Raw genomic sequence first — 13,857 nt, 5'->3', positions numbered from 1 at the left:
TGGTGAAATATTCAACCTACAAAGAAATAGTCATCCTCCAAGTACTTGGAAATAATAGACTACGAACGGTTTCTAGCAAGACAATCAAAAATTTTGCTCTATTCCGCATCTGGATTCCGAAAGTTGAACAGAAAACTTGATAACTCTGGGACTCCGGATGGTTTCAAATTGAAACAGGAAACTCAGAATTATCAAACATATTAAAATTAACTGATTTTAAAAACTATAAATAATTTCGTTACTTTTATTTATCGGCCTTATCGGTGAAAAGTGATGTCCTTTTTAGAAGAGACCTCTTGAGATGATGATTTTTTTAGATGGAAAAAAGTTAAAAGAATTTTCAGTGCTAAGTATGGACACATCAACTCTGAAAAAGTGTACTTAACTGATGGATCATTGATAAATAACTCTACAGGATTTGGAGTGTTCAATGAAATTTCGAAAGCATCTTATAGTCTTCAGTCTCCGTGCTCAGTGTATATTGTGGAATTAGGGGCAATTCATTGGGCACTGGAGAACGTCGCTCTACGTCCCATTGAACATTACTATATTGTAACAGACAGCCTCAGTTCTGTTGAAGCCATTCGTTCTTTAAGACCAGGGAAACACTCTCCATTCTTTCTAGGAAAAATACAAAATTGTTTGAGTAATTTATGTAGACGCGGCTTTTACATCACCTTTGTTTGGGTCCCTTCACATTGCTTCATAATTGGAAATGAGAAAGCTGACGCTTTGGCGAAGATAGGCGCGCTTGAGGGTGAAGTTTATCAACGTGAAATTGCCTTCGATGAATTTTTCTTTTTAGTCCGCATAAATGTTCTCGCCAACTGGCAGCGTAAATGGAGAGAAGGTGAGTTGGGTCGGTGGCTCCACTCAATTATCCCACAGGTAAGCCTTAAACCATGGTTCAAGTGTTTGAACTTGAGTCGTGATTTTATACGAACATTTTCACGACTCATGTCCAATCACTGTTCCTTGAACGCTTTACTCTATCGTGTAAATCTGGCTAACAGCAATCTCTGTAACTGTGGCCAAGGTTACGAAGACATCGAACATGTGGTTTGGTCATGTGAGATTCATATTATAGCCAGAACGAGTTTAATTGATTCCCTTAAGGCCCAGGAAAAACAACCTTATGTACCGGTAAGAGATGTGTTGGCCGCGATGGACTTAGTATATATGTCTGAACTTTACCTATTCTTTAAATCTATCGATCTACGTCTTTAATACTTTTACTTTTCTATCTGCTATGTACAATAGTATTTACTAGAGAATAACTATAAAACGTAATAAAAACTGATTTTGGCTCCTTTAAACCCAGTGTATGAGCCGTTTGAATTAAATACATTGTTAAAAAAAAAAAAAGTTTAATAATCACATATCATGTATCAACCACTCAGGCGCGGTCCTATGGGGGGGGGGGGGGGGGGTGATCGGGGTGATCACCCCCCCCCCAGCGGCAAAAAACCGTTACAAAATTATCACAAACGCAGGATTTTATATAAAAACTAAGAACTTTTCCTAGCAGGTGTACTTTCGAATTCTCAAATTTTTCCACTCCGTGGGGGGTTTCAATAAAAGAATTTATTAATCACTTAATAGCTTAAAATTGAAAAAAGTGAGTCCACCGAACTAAAGTAGCTTTAACTTGCAATTCGCTGGACCAAATTTCACCAAATAACTTTTGTTGAGGTACTTACAGCGTTGATTTCGAATTTGCTGACCATATACGCTGCTGGCCATAAGTTTCTGATCAGCCCCTCAAATAAAAGCTAATTTGTTTGGCCATATCTCAGTCATCTTATGACATATTGCATTTCTTTTGATCTCATTCTAAAGTCGATGAGCAAAACCTTCTTCGTAAAGTCTGCTTCATTTAATATTGGAACAAATTCTTTTGCTCATTGTGGCGCTCCTAGTGGACGGATTTGGAAACATTTATCACCCACGTGTCGGGAAATTCATTACCTTTCACCATGTATTTTTTTGTAAACAACCGCCATGGAAGCCGAACGGAGAGATCAAATTGTGCACAGTTTTCTTACGAGTACGAGTACGAGAATTTCTTCGAAACAGCAATGAATAATTTTTTTAATTTTTTTTATGAAAGAGTAAAGAAAATGCTACATTTGTATGAAAAACAAATTATGAATTCGTTAATAAATGACTGAACTACACGCAATTGTTTGTGTTCCAATATTAAATGAAGCAGACTTTACATCCGTCGAACTTGGTCAGCACTTGGTCGTACAGCTTTCGAGCACGGATTCTGGCCATATTGTTCTGCTTCAGCGTCCGATTTGGCTGTTTGCTGGCTCGGAATGACCTTATTCCTTCCCGGAGACGAATTCGTCGCACCGTACTGTGAGCGGCCTGGAACTTATTGGCCAAATCGCGGTCTGAAAGATTGGGATTCCTCTTGACGGTCTTGATGACTTTCCCACGCAGTTTCCGGTCGACAGTTCCACTCCGACGCTTCGAATGCGGCTTCCGAGCCTTCGTCAATGTTTCCTTGTACTGCTTGATAACACGCCATACGGTATTTCTGGGCATTTTAAGCTGTTTAGCTAGCTTCGATGCCGACAACAATGGATTTTCAAGAAAACTGTGCACAATTTGATCTCTCCGTTCGGCTTCCATGGCGGTTGTTTACAAAATGCTATCGTTTGGTGTTATGACATAAAAACATGGTGAAAGGTAATGAATTTCCCGACACGTGGGTGAAAAAAGTTTCCAAATCCGTCCACTAGGAGCGCCACAATGAGCAAAAGAATTTGTTCCAATATTAAATGAAGCAGACTTTATGTTATTTTTTTTTTTTTCTTTTCAATCATTTATTGTTCAGTTTAAGTTTATGTACATGTTGCTATCATTCAATTGTCAAGTGGAATTCTAATGCATCTACATCTACTACATTGTTGCTTTCATTTATAAAATTAATAAATTTCGCTAAAAGTTTCAATATTGCATTGCGTTTTGCAAGCCCTACTCTATCAAGCAGCGGTGTGATAAGATCATTAACAAAAACTATTTGATGATCGTTGAACAACAAGTTGATCTTCTGTTGGAGCAAGCGCGCGCCGGCTCTCACTCGATGGCATGAAAAAAATTTGTGTTCCACTGTCTCTACCTGGCCACAAAACTCGCAGTTTTCGTCGGGCACACGCCGTTGTGTGTACAATAGTTGACGATGGGCTATTTTTTGGTTGGTCCATACGTAGAGCAGTGATCTCACGCTCGTTGATAGGCGAGACGATGAAATATTGCTCCACACTCGATTCCAGTTTACGGCTGGGAAGATCCTCTCTACGCGAGGTTGATCTGTTCGGTCGATGAAAAAAATATTTAAACTTTCTGCTGTCGGGTTCTCGATTATTTGGCTTGGCAGTTGAGGATAGGTGCTAAGAATCATCTTCAGGTTATTGACAAAATGTATATGTTAACTTAACATGATTTAAGCTTTGTTTAAAGTTGGAAAATTTCCGAAAAATCGCACTTTATATTCAAACCCGATCAGTTCAGGGTTGGGAGGACCGAATTCAAAAATTTGAGTTGCATTTGAATCTTTTTTAAATATCAAAACACATTTCTTTAAATTTTGTGCTAAAATTTGCATAGTGCCTTAAATAGATAAAAATGATAAAATAGCTATTTAAGTTAACTATCAAAAGTTTTAGCTAACCCCTCAGTATGGTGTATCGGCAAAAAGTTTGGTATCATGCGAAACATGCAATTTAATTTCGTGCGTATCTCTGTCATCAAACTACGTTCGTTAATCTGATAAATTATCTTTAATGATGATGAGTTTTTTAAGGTTTTTTGGATATTTAGTGAAAATGTTTTTTCAGACTAACTTCGTTAAAACTTTAGCTATAGTTTGATCATTTTTTGATAATGTTCACCAAAAAGACGATGTGTTCAATAAGTACCTGCAAACTTGTTTCGACCATAACTTTGTTCTCTAACAAGTTATTGCATATCGTTTTTGCTCCATGTTTGATGGATCAACATATCTCGACCCTTTTGAGAAGTTAAAAAACCTTTATAAGTGTTAAATTACCTTTGGGACCGTTCAGATACCACGTGGACAAAAAAAAAAAGAGATTTTTCCCCCTTTTCCCTCTCCGTGCACAAGTGTGGATATTTGGCAACCCCTACCCCCCTTCCCCGGATGTCCACCTAAAATTAGCTTTGATTGAATTTGCCTCGACGTAGTAAAAATTATTGATATAAAACGATTCTTCATAATTTGGTAATATTTCAGATTTTTAGAATTTTTATTTAAATACTTCTGTACGACTGAAAAAAAAATACAAATTTTAGATAAATATATGGAAAATGGCCTAACACATAAAATTAAAAATATGTTTTCTTAAAATAATTTTTTTTTAAATAAATTATTTATTTTTCTTTCGAAGGCTCGTTTACTATGATATTTTCGTCTTTTATTAGCTTTTATGCACTTATACTCCTTTGGCTCGAAGGGCGTCATACTTTTCGAGCCGTTATCACAATTAAACAATTTTAATAATGATCAATAGTTTTTATAAAAAAAAATCCATTTAATAATTCAAAACTTTCAAAATTAAGTTAATTAAGTAAGAAATGGTTACGATAAAGTTGTTCTGAGACCAAATAATGATTAAAATTATAAAAATAAATTTCAATTATGGGGATTTTATGGTAATAAAAAATTACATTAAAAATGTGAAACTTGGATTATTGCTTGATGTCAGTTATGTTTCAAATTCTGTAAAAATCTCAAAAAATAGTGTTTTTTACCTGCTTTGATTAGTACTTTTGCTCCAAACCTGTAAGAGGCTCGCCTTATCTGCGTATGTATGTGAGTGCAGTTGTTCACGCATTGTTTGTTTTCTGTGCAAAAAATGAAATTTATTTTGTTCAGATTTCGACTGGTTTTTGTTGATGTGGTTTTGACTTTCTGAGGAGTAAGCCATGACTTTTGAGTGACGGACGCGTTTTCGTTTTCGTCCAGAAATTTCCGAAAATTAATTCTCAAAATAGGATTTCAAATTGTTTTTATTACATTAAGTTGTGTGACATTTAAACTGATGTGCGTGAAGGTTAGTAGTTTAGTGAAATGGTGTGTGAAAACATTCAAAAACGAATACATATTATTCAAAGCGACAGAATTGCTGGGGCTAGCGCTACGTCCTCCGGACCAACCCAGTTTTTTCTACCAGACGAGCGTTGCATCAAAGACGCGTTGCCTAGTTTAAATCAAAGATGAGTATCTGTTTTCATTTTTTCAATACCGTTTTTTCGTATCATGTCAATCAAAACATAAATTTTCAAACAAAACAGGGCAGTTAAAATCATAATTCATAATATCTTTTAATATAAGCCTTGCAATTTTTCAAAATTATATGAAATATTGAAAAATTATTCATAACATATTGTACAAGACAAATTTCTTCATAGCTTAATCTTCTGCTCAAAAAGCTTCTAATTTCAAAAGGTAGTTTTGAGCAAATTTTCAGGCTTTTCCAATTTAACGATTTTTTTTTCGTACGGCTGAAGATTTAAGCTACTGTGGATTATGTGAAAAGATCTGATAAATTTTATGTTGGACCCCGACGTTGTGTGATTCCTAAACGTTCCAGGTTTACGACGTGCGACGGTTTTAACGTTAAACTTCCGTACCAGATGGCGGGCTAACTCAGCTGAGGCGACAACCAAACTTGGTTGTGAACACTTTTCGAGGGGCTCAGATAAAACACACCGGTAATTGGAAACGAACTTTATTACTTGGAAACGAACCTTACTGAGTAACGATTGCGTCCTAACTAACTTTATTCAAATCATTCTTACTCTCTATACATGACAGCTGGCGTTGATCTGTACAGTGTGTATGTGGTTGTGTTGATATAATTATGGCTAACAATACTAGGGATGTCAGTGTTTTCTGGGGAGATAAACTGCTCGAATCCTAACATCGTCCCCACCTTGAAATACATCATTTCAATATTTTAGCCTACCTAGTTCAAAGAATTACATTCAATGTGAACTGCTGCCATAAAACTTATTTCACTAATACAAGAATTGAAAACATAAACAAATGAACATCGCATTTCACTCTACTGGACATCTTTGGCTGCTGCATCGTTGTCGGCTGGATTTTCTTCGTTGGATGGCAGGATTTCTTCGTTGGATGGCAGGATTTCTCCGTTGGCTGGATTCTCTTTCCTTGGTGCGACGTTTGCATTCAGTGCGGAAGCTTCTTCAGGGGTTTCTTGTGGAAGCAAGCATACCTTCGTCACAGGACGTTTCACAAAACCCTTGGCTGTTTTGAGAGTAACAACTCGAATCAATCCATCTTCGCCGGGATGTACGGAAACGATTCTTCCAAGTGGCCATTTCACAGGAATCTGAAACTCGTCGACAATGGCCACCAGACGCCCAGGCTGCAAATTTGTGTTAGGATCACAAGTTTTCGTTTCACGCTGCATCTCTTGAAGATACTCGGTTCTCCAGTTGTGCCAAAAGTTCTGATACATCCGCTGCAGGTGTTGGTTATGGTCGAGGAGATTAATCGGAACATCACGAATATCAAATTCTGGAACAGATCCCATAAGGTCGCCGATGAGAAAATGCCCAGGGGTCAAACAAGCGAAATCGTTAGGATCCTCGGACATTTGGACTAATGGGCGGGAATTCATACTGGCCTCGATTTGCACCAAAATGGTTGTTAGATCTTCGAAGCTTAGTTTGGAATCACCTAACTGTCGGTACATCTGCTTCTTGCATACCTTTACTGCAGCTTCCCAGAGACCACCAAAGTGTGCTGCTTTAGGTGGGTTGAGATGCCAGCTTATACCTTCCGTTGCACAGTAATCAAAAAATGATTCTGTGTCGGTCGCGTTTAGTTTTTGAATGGCCTCCAGTTCATTTTTGACTCCTAAGAAGTTCCTGCCATTATCGGAATAAACGTGCGCTGGTGGGCCACGACGGCCAACGAATCGACGAAATGTAGCCAGGAAACCAGATGATGCCAAGTTGCTTACTAGCTCGATGTGTACCGCCTTTGTTACGAAACACACGAAGATACATATGTACGCCTTAGTCGCAGCCGCTCGTTTATGCGCAGGTTTTAGGTAGACCGGGCCGGCAAAATCCACTCCTGTCACTGCAAAAGGTCTCTGCGGTGTCACTCGATGTGCGGGTAGTTGGCCAGTTTGTTGATTCTCTGGAGCGGGACTAGCTCGGGCGCATCTAAAGCAGTTTCGCATCACATTCCGAATCGTTCTTCTTCCGTTGATCGGCCAGTATTTTTCACGCATTGCAGCCAGAGTAACTCGGATTCCACCATGTATAAGTTTGAAGTGATAGAATTTGGCAATCATGATCGTATAAGGGTGAAAGTTGGGTAAAAGTGCGGGGTGTTTAAAATGGTATGGCAAATCTGATAAGCGCAATCTCCCTCCCACGCGAAGTACTCCATCTTCATCAACAAAGGGGCTGAGTTTTCGAATTTTGGAATGTTTCGATAGGGTTCTACCATATTGGAGCTCCTTTATTTCGTCGCGGAATCCATCTGATTGAGCTAGATGCAAAAGACGAAGACGTGTTGCTGCTAATTCGTCAGGAAGAAGCTGTTGGTCTTGTGAAGCGTGGGGATCTGGTTGTGTGCGAGTTTTATTTTTTGTATTTCGGAAAAAGCGGAAACAGTAAGTTACTACTCGTGTGAGTCGGTTCAGACTTTTGAAGTTGGTGAAGATTGGAGTGTAAGAGGTAGAACAATTAACAGTGGCAACTACAAACTGCTTTCTACGTTCGGTTCCGTTTTCTGGATACTCAGGAATGCTCGATATCGGCCATTTGTCTCTAGATAATGTGAGCCAATGAGGACCATATTTCCACAGTGAACTTTCGATGAATTTATCAATGTTTTGACCTCTCGATACTAGGTCAGCCGGGTTAGTTTTTCCAGGAACGTGATCCCAACGAGAACCCTGAGTTTCAGTTTGGATCTCTGAAACTCTGTTGGCCACAAAAGTCTTCCAAGTGTTGGGAGGTGCCCTGAGCCACTGCAGAGTTACCATGGAGTTTGACCAAAAGAAGGATTCCGATATCTGAATTGCCAAGGCCCTTTTCACAGCTGTAAATAGATGTGCACCGGTTTCAGCAGCACATAACTCTAATCGTGGGAGTGTTACCCTTCGTAGTGGAGCTAGTCGGGATTTAGCAGCTATGGGCGATGGGCGCGCTCGCAGTCCCGGTATACGATTTCTCGTGTGTTAAACAGAGAGAGAAATAGCCTTCACTCCAATTTCACTCCGATTAGCTGTCATTCTTATGGAAATCTGTGTAAGAGTAAAGAGCAGGCTTTATTCTTTTTAGCAGGCCCAATCCCAATTAAATGAACAGATACATTTCCTTGGGAATCAGTTGATCTCACATAAATGCAGCATCCATACGCCATCTCTGAAGCATCGGTGAAGGTGTGTAATTGGATTTCAGAGCCAGGAAGTAAAACTAATCGGTTCAGATGGAATTGCTGCAGTTTGGGAAGTTCATCTACATATTGCTGCCACTTTTCTTTGATCGATTCGGAAACTTCGTCGTCCCAACCACAAGAAAGTAGAAAAATTTGCTGCATTATCATTTTGCCTCGTACGACTATTGGTGCCACAAGTCCTAGCGGATCGAACAACTGAGAAATCGAAGAAAGAATTGCACGTTTCGTCACCGTTCCTGCAGTCGGTTTCAAACGGGAATCAAAACACAGAATATCCTTTTCCGGCTTCCAAACTATGCCCAAAGTTTTCACACTCGTATCAAATTGATGTGTGGGACGAGTGCCAAGCTTATCAGGTGATAAACCTTCTAAAATTTTGAAATTGTTTGAAGCAAATTTTCGCAAAGTGAATTTTCCCTTCTCTAGTAGATGGATGAGCTCGTCTCGTGTTTGCAAAGTCACAGCTATTGTTTCAGCTCCATAAATACAATCATCTATGTAGAAGCCCTTGGTCAAGGCAGCTTTTCCCAAAGGGTATCGATGACCATCTTCATTTGCTAATTGCAAAAGAGTGCGTGTTGCGAGGAAAGACGATGGGCTTAAACCATAAGTAACAGTCGACAGTTCAAATTCTTGTAATGGTGCATTTTTATCAAATCTCCAAAAAATTCTTTGCAGGGAAGTTTCATCAGGATGGATGAGAACTTGACGGTACATTTTCTCTATATCGGCAACGATAACAAACGGATAGGTTCTAAATCGTAAGATTAATGATATGAGGTCATCTTGTATCACAGGACCCACTAACAAAGCGTCGTTAAGGGAGTAACCGGATGAAGATTTTGCTGAACCGTCAAAGACAACTCTTGTTTTCGTTGTGGTACTGTCTTCTTTGAAAACTGGGTGGTGTGGGAGGTAGAATACGTTGTTTGATTGAGGAGAGTTTGGATTTACTTGTTGCATGTGTCCTAAACCAATATATTCTCGCATGAATTCATGATATGCCGTTTTCAAATTTTCATCAGCCTCTAAGCGCCTTTCTGTAGCAAAAAATCGTTTCATGGCATTGGTCCGGGACTCCCCTATCATGTTGTCGAAATCATCATGTCGTGGCATTCGTACAACATACCTTCCATCTGCTTGGCGGGAAACATGATTGGTGTAATGCGTTTCACATGTTTTCTCTTGGGCAGTGAGATTCGATCGAACAATCGGCTCCTCTAACATCCAAAATTTTTTCAATGCTTGCTCCAGTGAAATAAGTGACATAACCTCGACGTGACATGCTGTTTTCAAGTTTGATTCCGTTTCCAGATTCGCTGCTCCACACACTAACCAACCGAATACGCTGTCGACCAACATTGGCAAAGATGGACCAAGAACAATTCTATCGGTGGTTTTGAATAATGAAAAGAAATGTTCGTTGCTTATCAAAACATCAATCTCTTTGCTTTTGAAGAACTGTGGGTCGGCTAATTGTATGTGGCAGGGAACGTTCCATCGATCTACTGATATGTCATGCGACGGTAGTTTTGGTGTTAGCTTTTCAAGAATTACAAAGTCAACGTCAATTTGAAAATCTTCCTTCAGAGATCGTATTTGTGTAGCGACACTATGCTTGGCTCTTTTAGGTTGGTCTCCAACACCTTTTACAATCAAATTAACATATTTTCTTTGCAGGCAAAGGGTTTGGGCCAGCTTACTACTTATCAAATTGACTTGAGATGCACAGTCAAGAACTGCTCGAGCCAGATGTTCTCTCCCATAGCAATCAACGATAGTTACAATCGCAGTAGGCATGAAAATACATTTCCCAGCAACATTAACATGCAAGCACGATGACGTCTCTGAAGCAATTTCTTCTTCGCCATTCGTGATGTTGACAGAGTGGACGTTTCTCGCCGGACGAGACTCACCGGTTTCGCTAACATAACCTGGATGTAACATTGAGTGGTGGCGGCCGTGGCATATTCGACAACTTTCATGGTTGGGACAGTTTCTCACTTGATGGGTACGACGAAAACAGTTGAAACAGAGACGTTTGGAATTCACCACGTTCAATTTTTCCTCAAGAGACATCCTCACAAAGGTTGGACATTTCATCAGGGGATGACTCTGATCACATGCATGACATTTAAGTGAATTGGTGCCTGCATAAACCCCGGAGTTATATCGCATAGGAGCGGAAATTTGATTACACACAGCGGAGCGTTGCGAAGGAGGAGAATGATTAACGGTTATTGATTCCAATACACGATTTCGCCTATGCAAAAATTCTATCAGCCCTGAGTATGTCGGTTGGGTCAAATTTGACGCAAAATCTTCCCACGCCTTCAAAGTTTCATCGTGCAAACGGTTGCAAAGCATATGCTCTAAAATAGTGCTCCATTGTTCAGTAGGCTCTCCCATTTGATTCAATGCCTTCACGTGTCTTTCAAAAATGTCTACAATTCTATGCAGCGAATCGGCAGTTTCAACTTTCATTTTTGGAACATCGAACAGCTCTTGTAACCGCTTCTTCTTCATCACGTAGTCATTCGAATATCGATCAACTAAAGCTTCCCACGTAGACTGGTAGTCTGCTGCGCTGATATCAATGGATTCGATCAACTGAGATGCTTCACCTTTAACTGCTGCTTTGAGATAGTGGAATTTTTGGATATCAGGGACATCAGGATTATTGTGAATCAGGGCAAAAAATGTGTCATAGAAACCACGCCAATACTTGTAATCGCCGGAGAACTCAGGTAAAGAAATTGTCGGCAACTTCAAACCCCTAAGACCAGAACCATTCTGAGGGAAATTGTGGAGAGGGAGATGCGCGTTTGGTAAGTTGGTGCTAGGAATTTTTGAAAGCAACCTAGCTTTTATTTTAAAGAAAAGCTTTTCAAAGGACGATCGAGATATCAGATTGCGTGCCATACCTGCTTCGGTTCTCTCAAGTTCCTCAAGCGTCGTCTGAACAGTTTCGAACTGTTGCCGCAGGTTGTCCAAATCGCACTGCGACCTCAAGCTTGTCCCGCTCCTCGATGAACTCGGCCAGGAACTTGTCAGCTCTTCCTAATGAGGCAACCAGTGTTGAACGTCGTAGTGTGGCACGCTCCTTCTTATTCGCTTCCTCCATCTCTGTCTCAAAGCAAATTATGCCTTGAAATATATAATTTAAGCTCCTTCTACCGATGGCGTGGCGATTATGTAGCGTAGTATAGTATGATACAACGTCGAAAATATGCGGCGCGTGGCAGCACGTTTGGTGGTGATATTTCCAACGACGATGAATATTCGCTCGAAAGAAAGAAAAGATCTAAAGGGCACCCGTTGGACGCGTTATAGGCATTGGACAGGAAATTACCTGAAGCCTAAATTAAATAGGCCTTGTATTATTTAAATCTTTTCACACGTTGGGGCGTAGAGTATGTCCATATGAACTTCTGGTCCGGTTTGGTTCGTATCGGTGTAATAGCAGCAGCTGATGCCTTATTTTCAAAGGCCTTGTATTCAAATAATTTCTGCTTGGCGCGCTCAGTACAATGATGGCGGCTTTACAATAGGTATTAACAACCCGTATTGAAAGCAAACAATGATGGCATAGGCATACAAAATGGCGGTCTGAGCCTCATAGGGAATCTGGACGGAAATTTGGCGGCACAATCCTGGTCACGGCACCAAAATATGTTGGACCCCGACGTTGTGTGATTCCTAAACGTTCCAGGTTTACGACGTGCGACGGTTTTAACGTTAAACTTCCGTACCAGATGGCGGGCTAACTCAGCTGAGGCGACAACCAAACTTGGTTGTGAACACTTTTCGAGGGGCTCAGATAAAACACACCGGTAATTGGAAACGAACTTTATTACTTGGAAACGAACCTTACTGAGTAACGATTGCGTCCTAACTAACTTTATTCAAATCATTCTTACTCTCTATACATGACAGCTGGCGTTGATCTGTACAGTGTGTATGTGGTTGTGTTGATATAATTATGGCTAACAATACTAGGGATGTCAGTGTTTTCTGGGGAGATAAACTGCTCGAATCCTAACATTTTATATTACAAATTTTCATCACTTAAAAAGTTTAATTCTGTTGAGCGATAAGTTTCGTTGGTTAACGCGATACTAAAATGTTGTGCTAGAGATTAAATATATTGGTTCCATGATCCATTGAAGGAAAATAATGGGTATATTTTTTCTGCAATATTTGATATTTGTTTAAAAAAATCTTTTGTTCAATTCCTAGGTATATAAAAGAATGATAATTTATATCGTTTAACATCAAATCAAAAGCCTCCCGTTACTTTTTGGTGCGTAAAATTCATTATTATTAAGTCAAAATTGGGAGGTAAGTACGAAGAAGTGAGGGAAGTTGTTTAAAGGTAAGATGTAAAAATAAGAAAAAATTGATAACTTTTTATTCATTTCATATTCAAAATAGCTTAACTCTATTTATGGGGATTAAAGGGGGGTAGGACAGGGCATCAAACGAGCGGAAAACTGATATACAATGGATTGTGGGTTCAAGCCAGCCGGAGTATCTCGGCAAATTTGGAATCATGAATCGGGTACTTAGGTATCTTTTCAGGATTCTTTATTTGTTTCGAACAGTTTGAAGGGAGAGAGATGAGTCAAACCTGTCCCAAGCCAGTGGTAACAGACCCCTTGGTTGTGCCGCAAATATTGTTCATGAGTTAAGCATGAACAATATTTGAATGTGCGATCGAGACTTCCCGTACCGCCTCGGGTCGAAAAACCTATCAGTTACTGGTGGGTCAAACATACATACATACATACAAACATGTGGTTTTGACTTTCTTTTCTGAAATCGGCACTGCAGTCTATTTTCGAAATGATGATTATTTTATTTCATCCAACGTTTCGAGACTAGGTTGGACTCATCCTCAGGGAAAACTACAAACGTTGGATGAAATAAAATAATCATCATTTCGAAAATAGACTGCAGTGCCGATTTCAGAAAAGAAAGTCAAAACCACATGCAATTTATTTTCATCAATTTTATTATCAGTTTTGAATAATTACTCATAATGGTATTTTTCGCAGAATTTTCGGTGATTCAGACGGTACTTTTGAACACATTTTAAGCTTATTTACGATTTTTCATGTTTATGCTATTTATTTTAAGAATATTCCTTTCACCGAATACTTTAAAAGGGCTAATAGTCGGTATTCGGCCGTTTGCAGTATTCGATACATCTCTAATGATATATGTTCAATTTTCTAAAATTACTGAAAATACTACTACTGAATCTAGAGATGATGCTAAAATCTGATAAAAAATCGAGTTCAGAAATTTATTTCCAAAATCAGTTTTTAAAGCATAGGCTCCAAAAACTTGCCTATGTTTTAACTTTTCCCGGTGAG

At 39.3% G+C, this 13,857-nt stretch overlaps 2 protein-coding genes across 2 annotated transcripts; both read right to left on the bottom strand.

Annotated features, from left to right (window-relative positions):
• Positions 1–6,098: 6,098 nt before the first annotated feature.
• LOC129752236 (uncharacterized) lies at positions 6,099–7,364 on the bottom strand. The gene has a single exon (XM_055748022.1). It carries the CDS (start codon positions 7,362–7,364, stop codon positions 6,099–6,101), a length of 1,266 nt encoding a protein of 421 aa, XP_055603997.1.
• Positions 7,365–7,594: 230 nt separating this feature from the next.
• LOC129752235 (uncharacterized) lies at positions 7,595–11,603 on the bottom strand. Its single transcript, XM_055748021.1, has 4 exons — positions 11,454–11,603; positions 8,420–11,272; positions 7,701–8,048; positions 7,595–7,639 (listed from the first exon to the last, which is right to left on the bottom strand). The coding sequence occupies exons 1-4, from the start codon at positions 11,601–11,603 to the stop codon at positions 7,595–7,597; spliced, it is 3,396 nt and encodes a 1,131-aa protein (XP_055603996.1).
• Between the last annotated feature and the right edge of the window lie 2,254 nt (positions 11,604–13,857).

This window comes from Uranotaenia lowii, chromosome 3, assembly GCF_029784155.1.
Source record: "Uranotaenia lowii strain MFRU-FL chromosome 3, ASM2978415v1, whole genome shotgun sequence".
Lineage (NCBI taxonomy): Eukaryota > Metazoa > Arthropoda > Insecta > Diptera > Culicidae > Uranotaenia > Uranotaenia lowii.
This window is presented reverse-complemented; position numbering and strand designations above follow the sequence as displayed.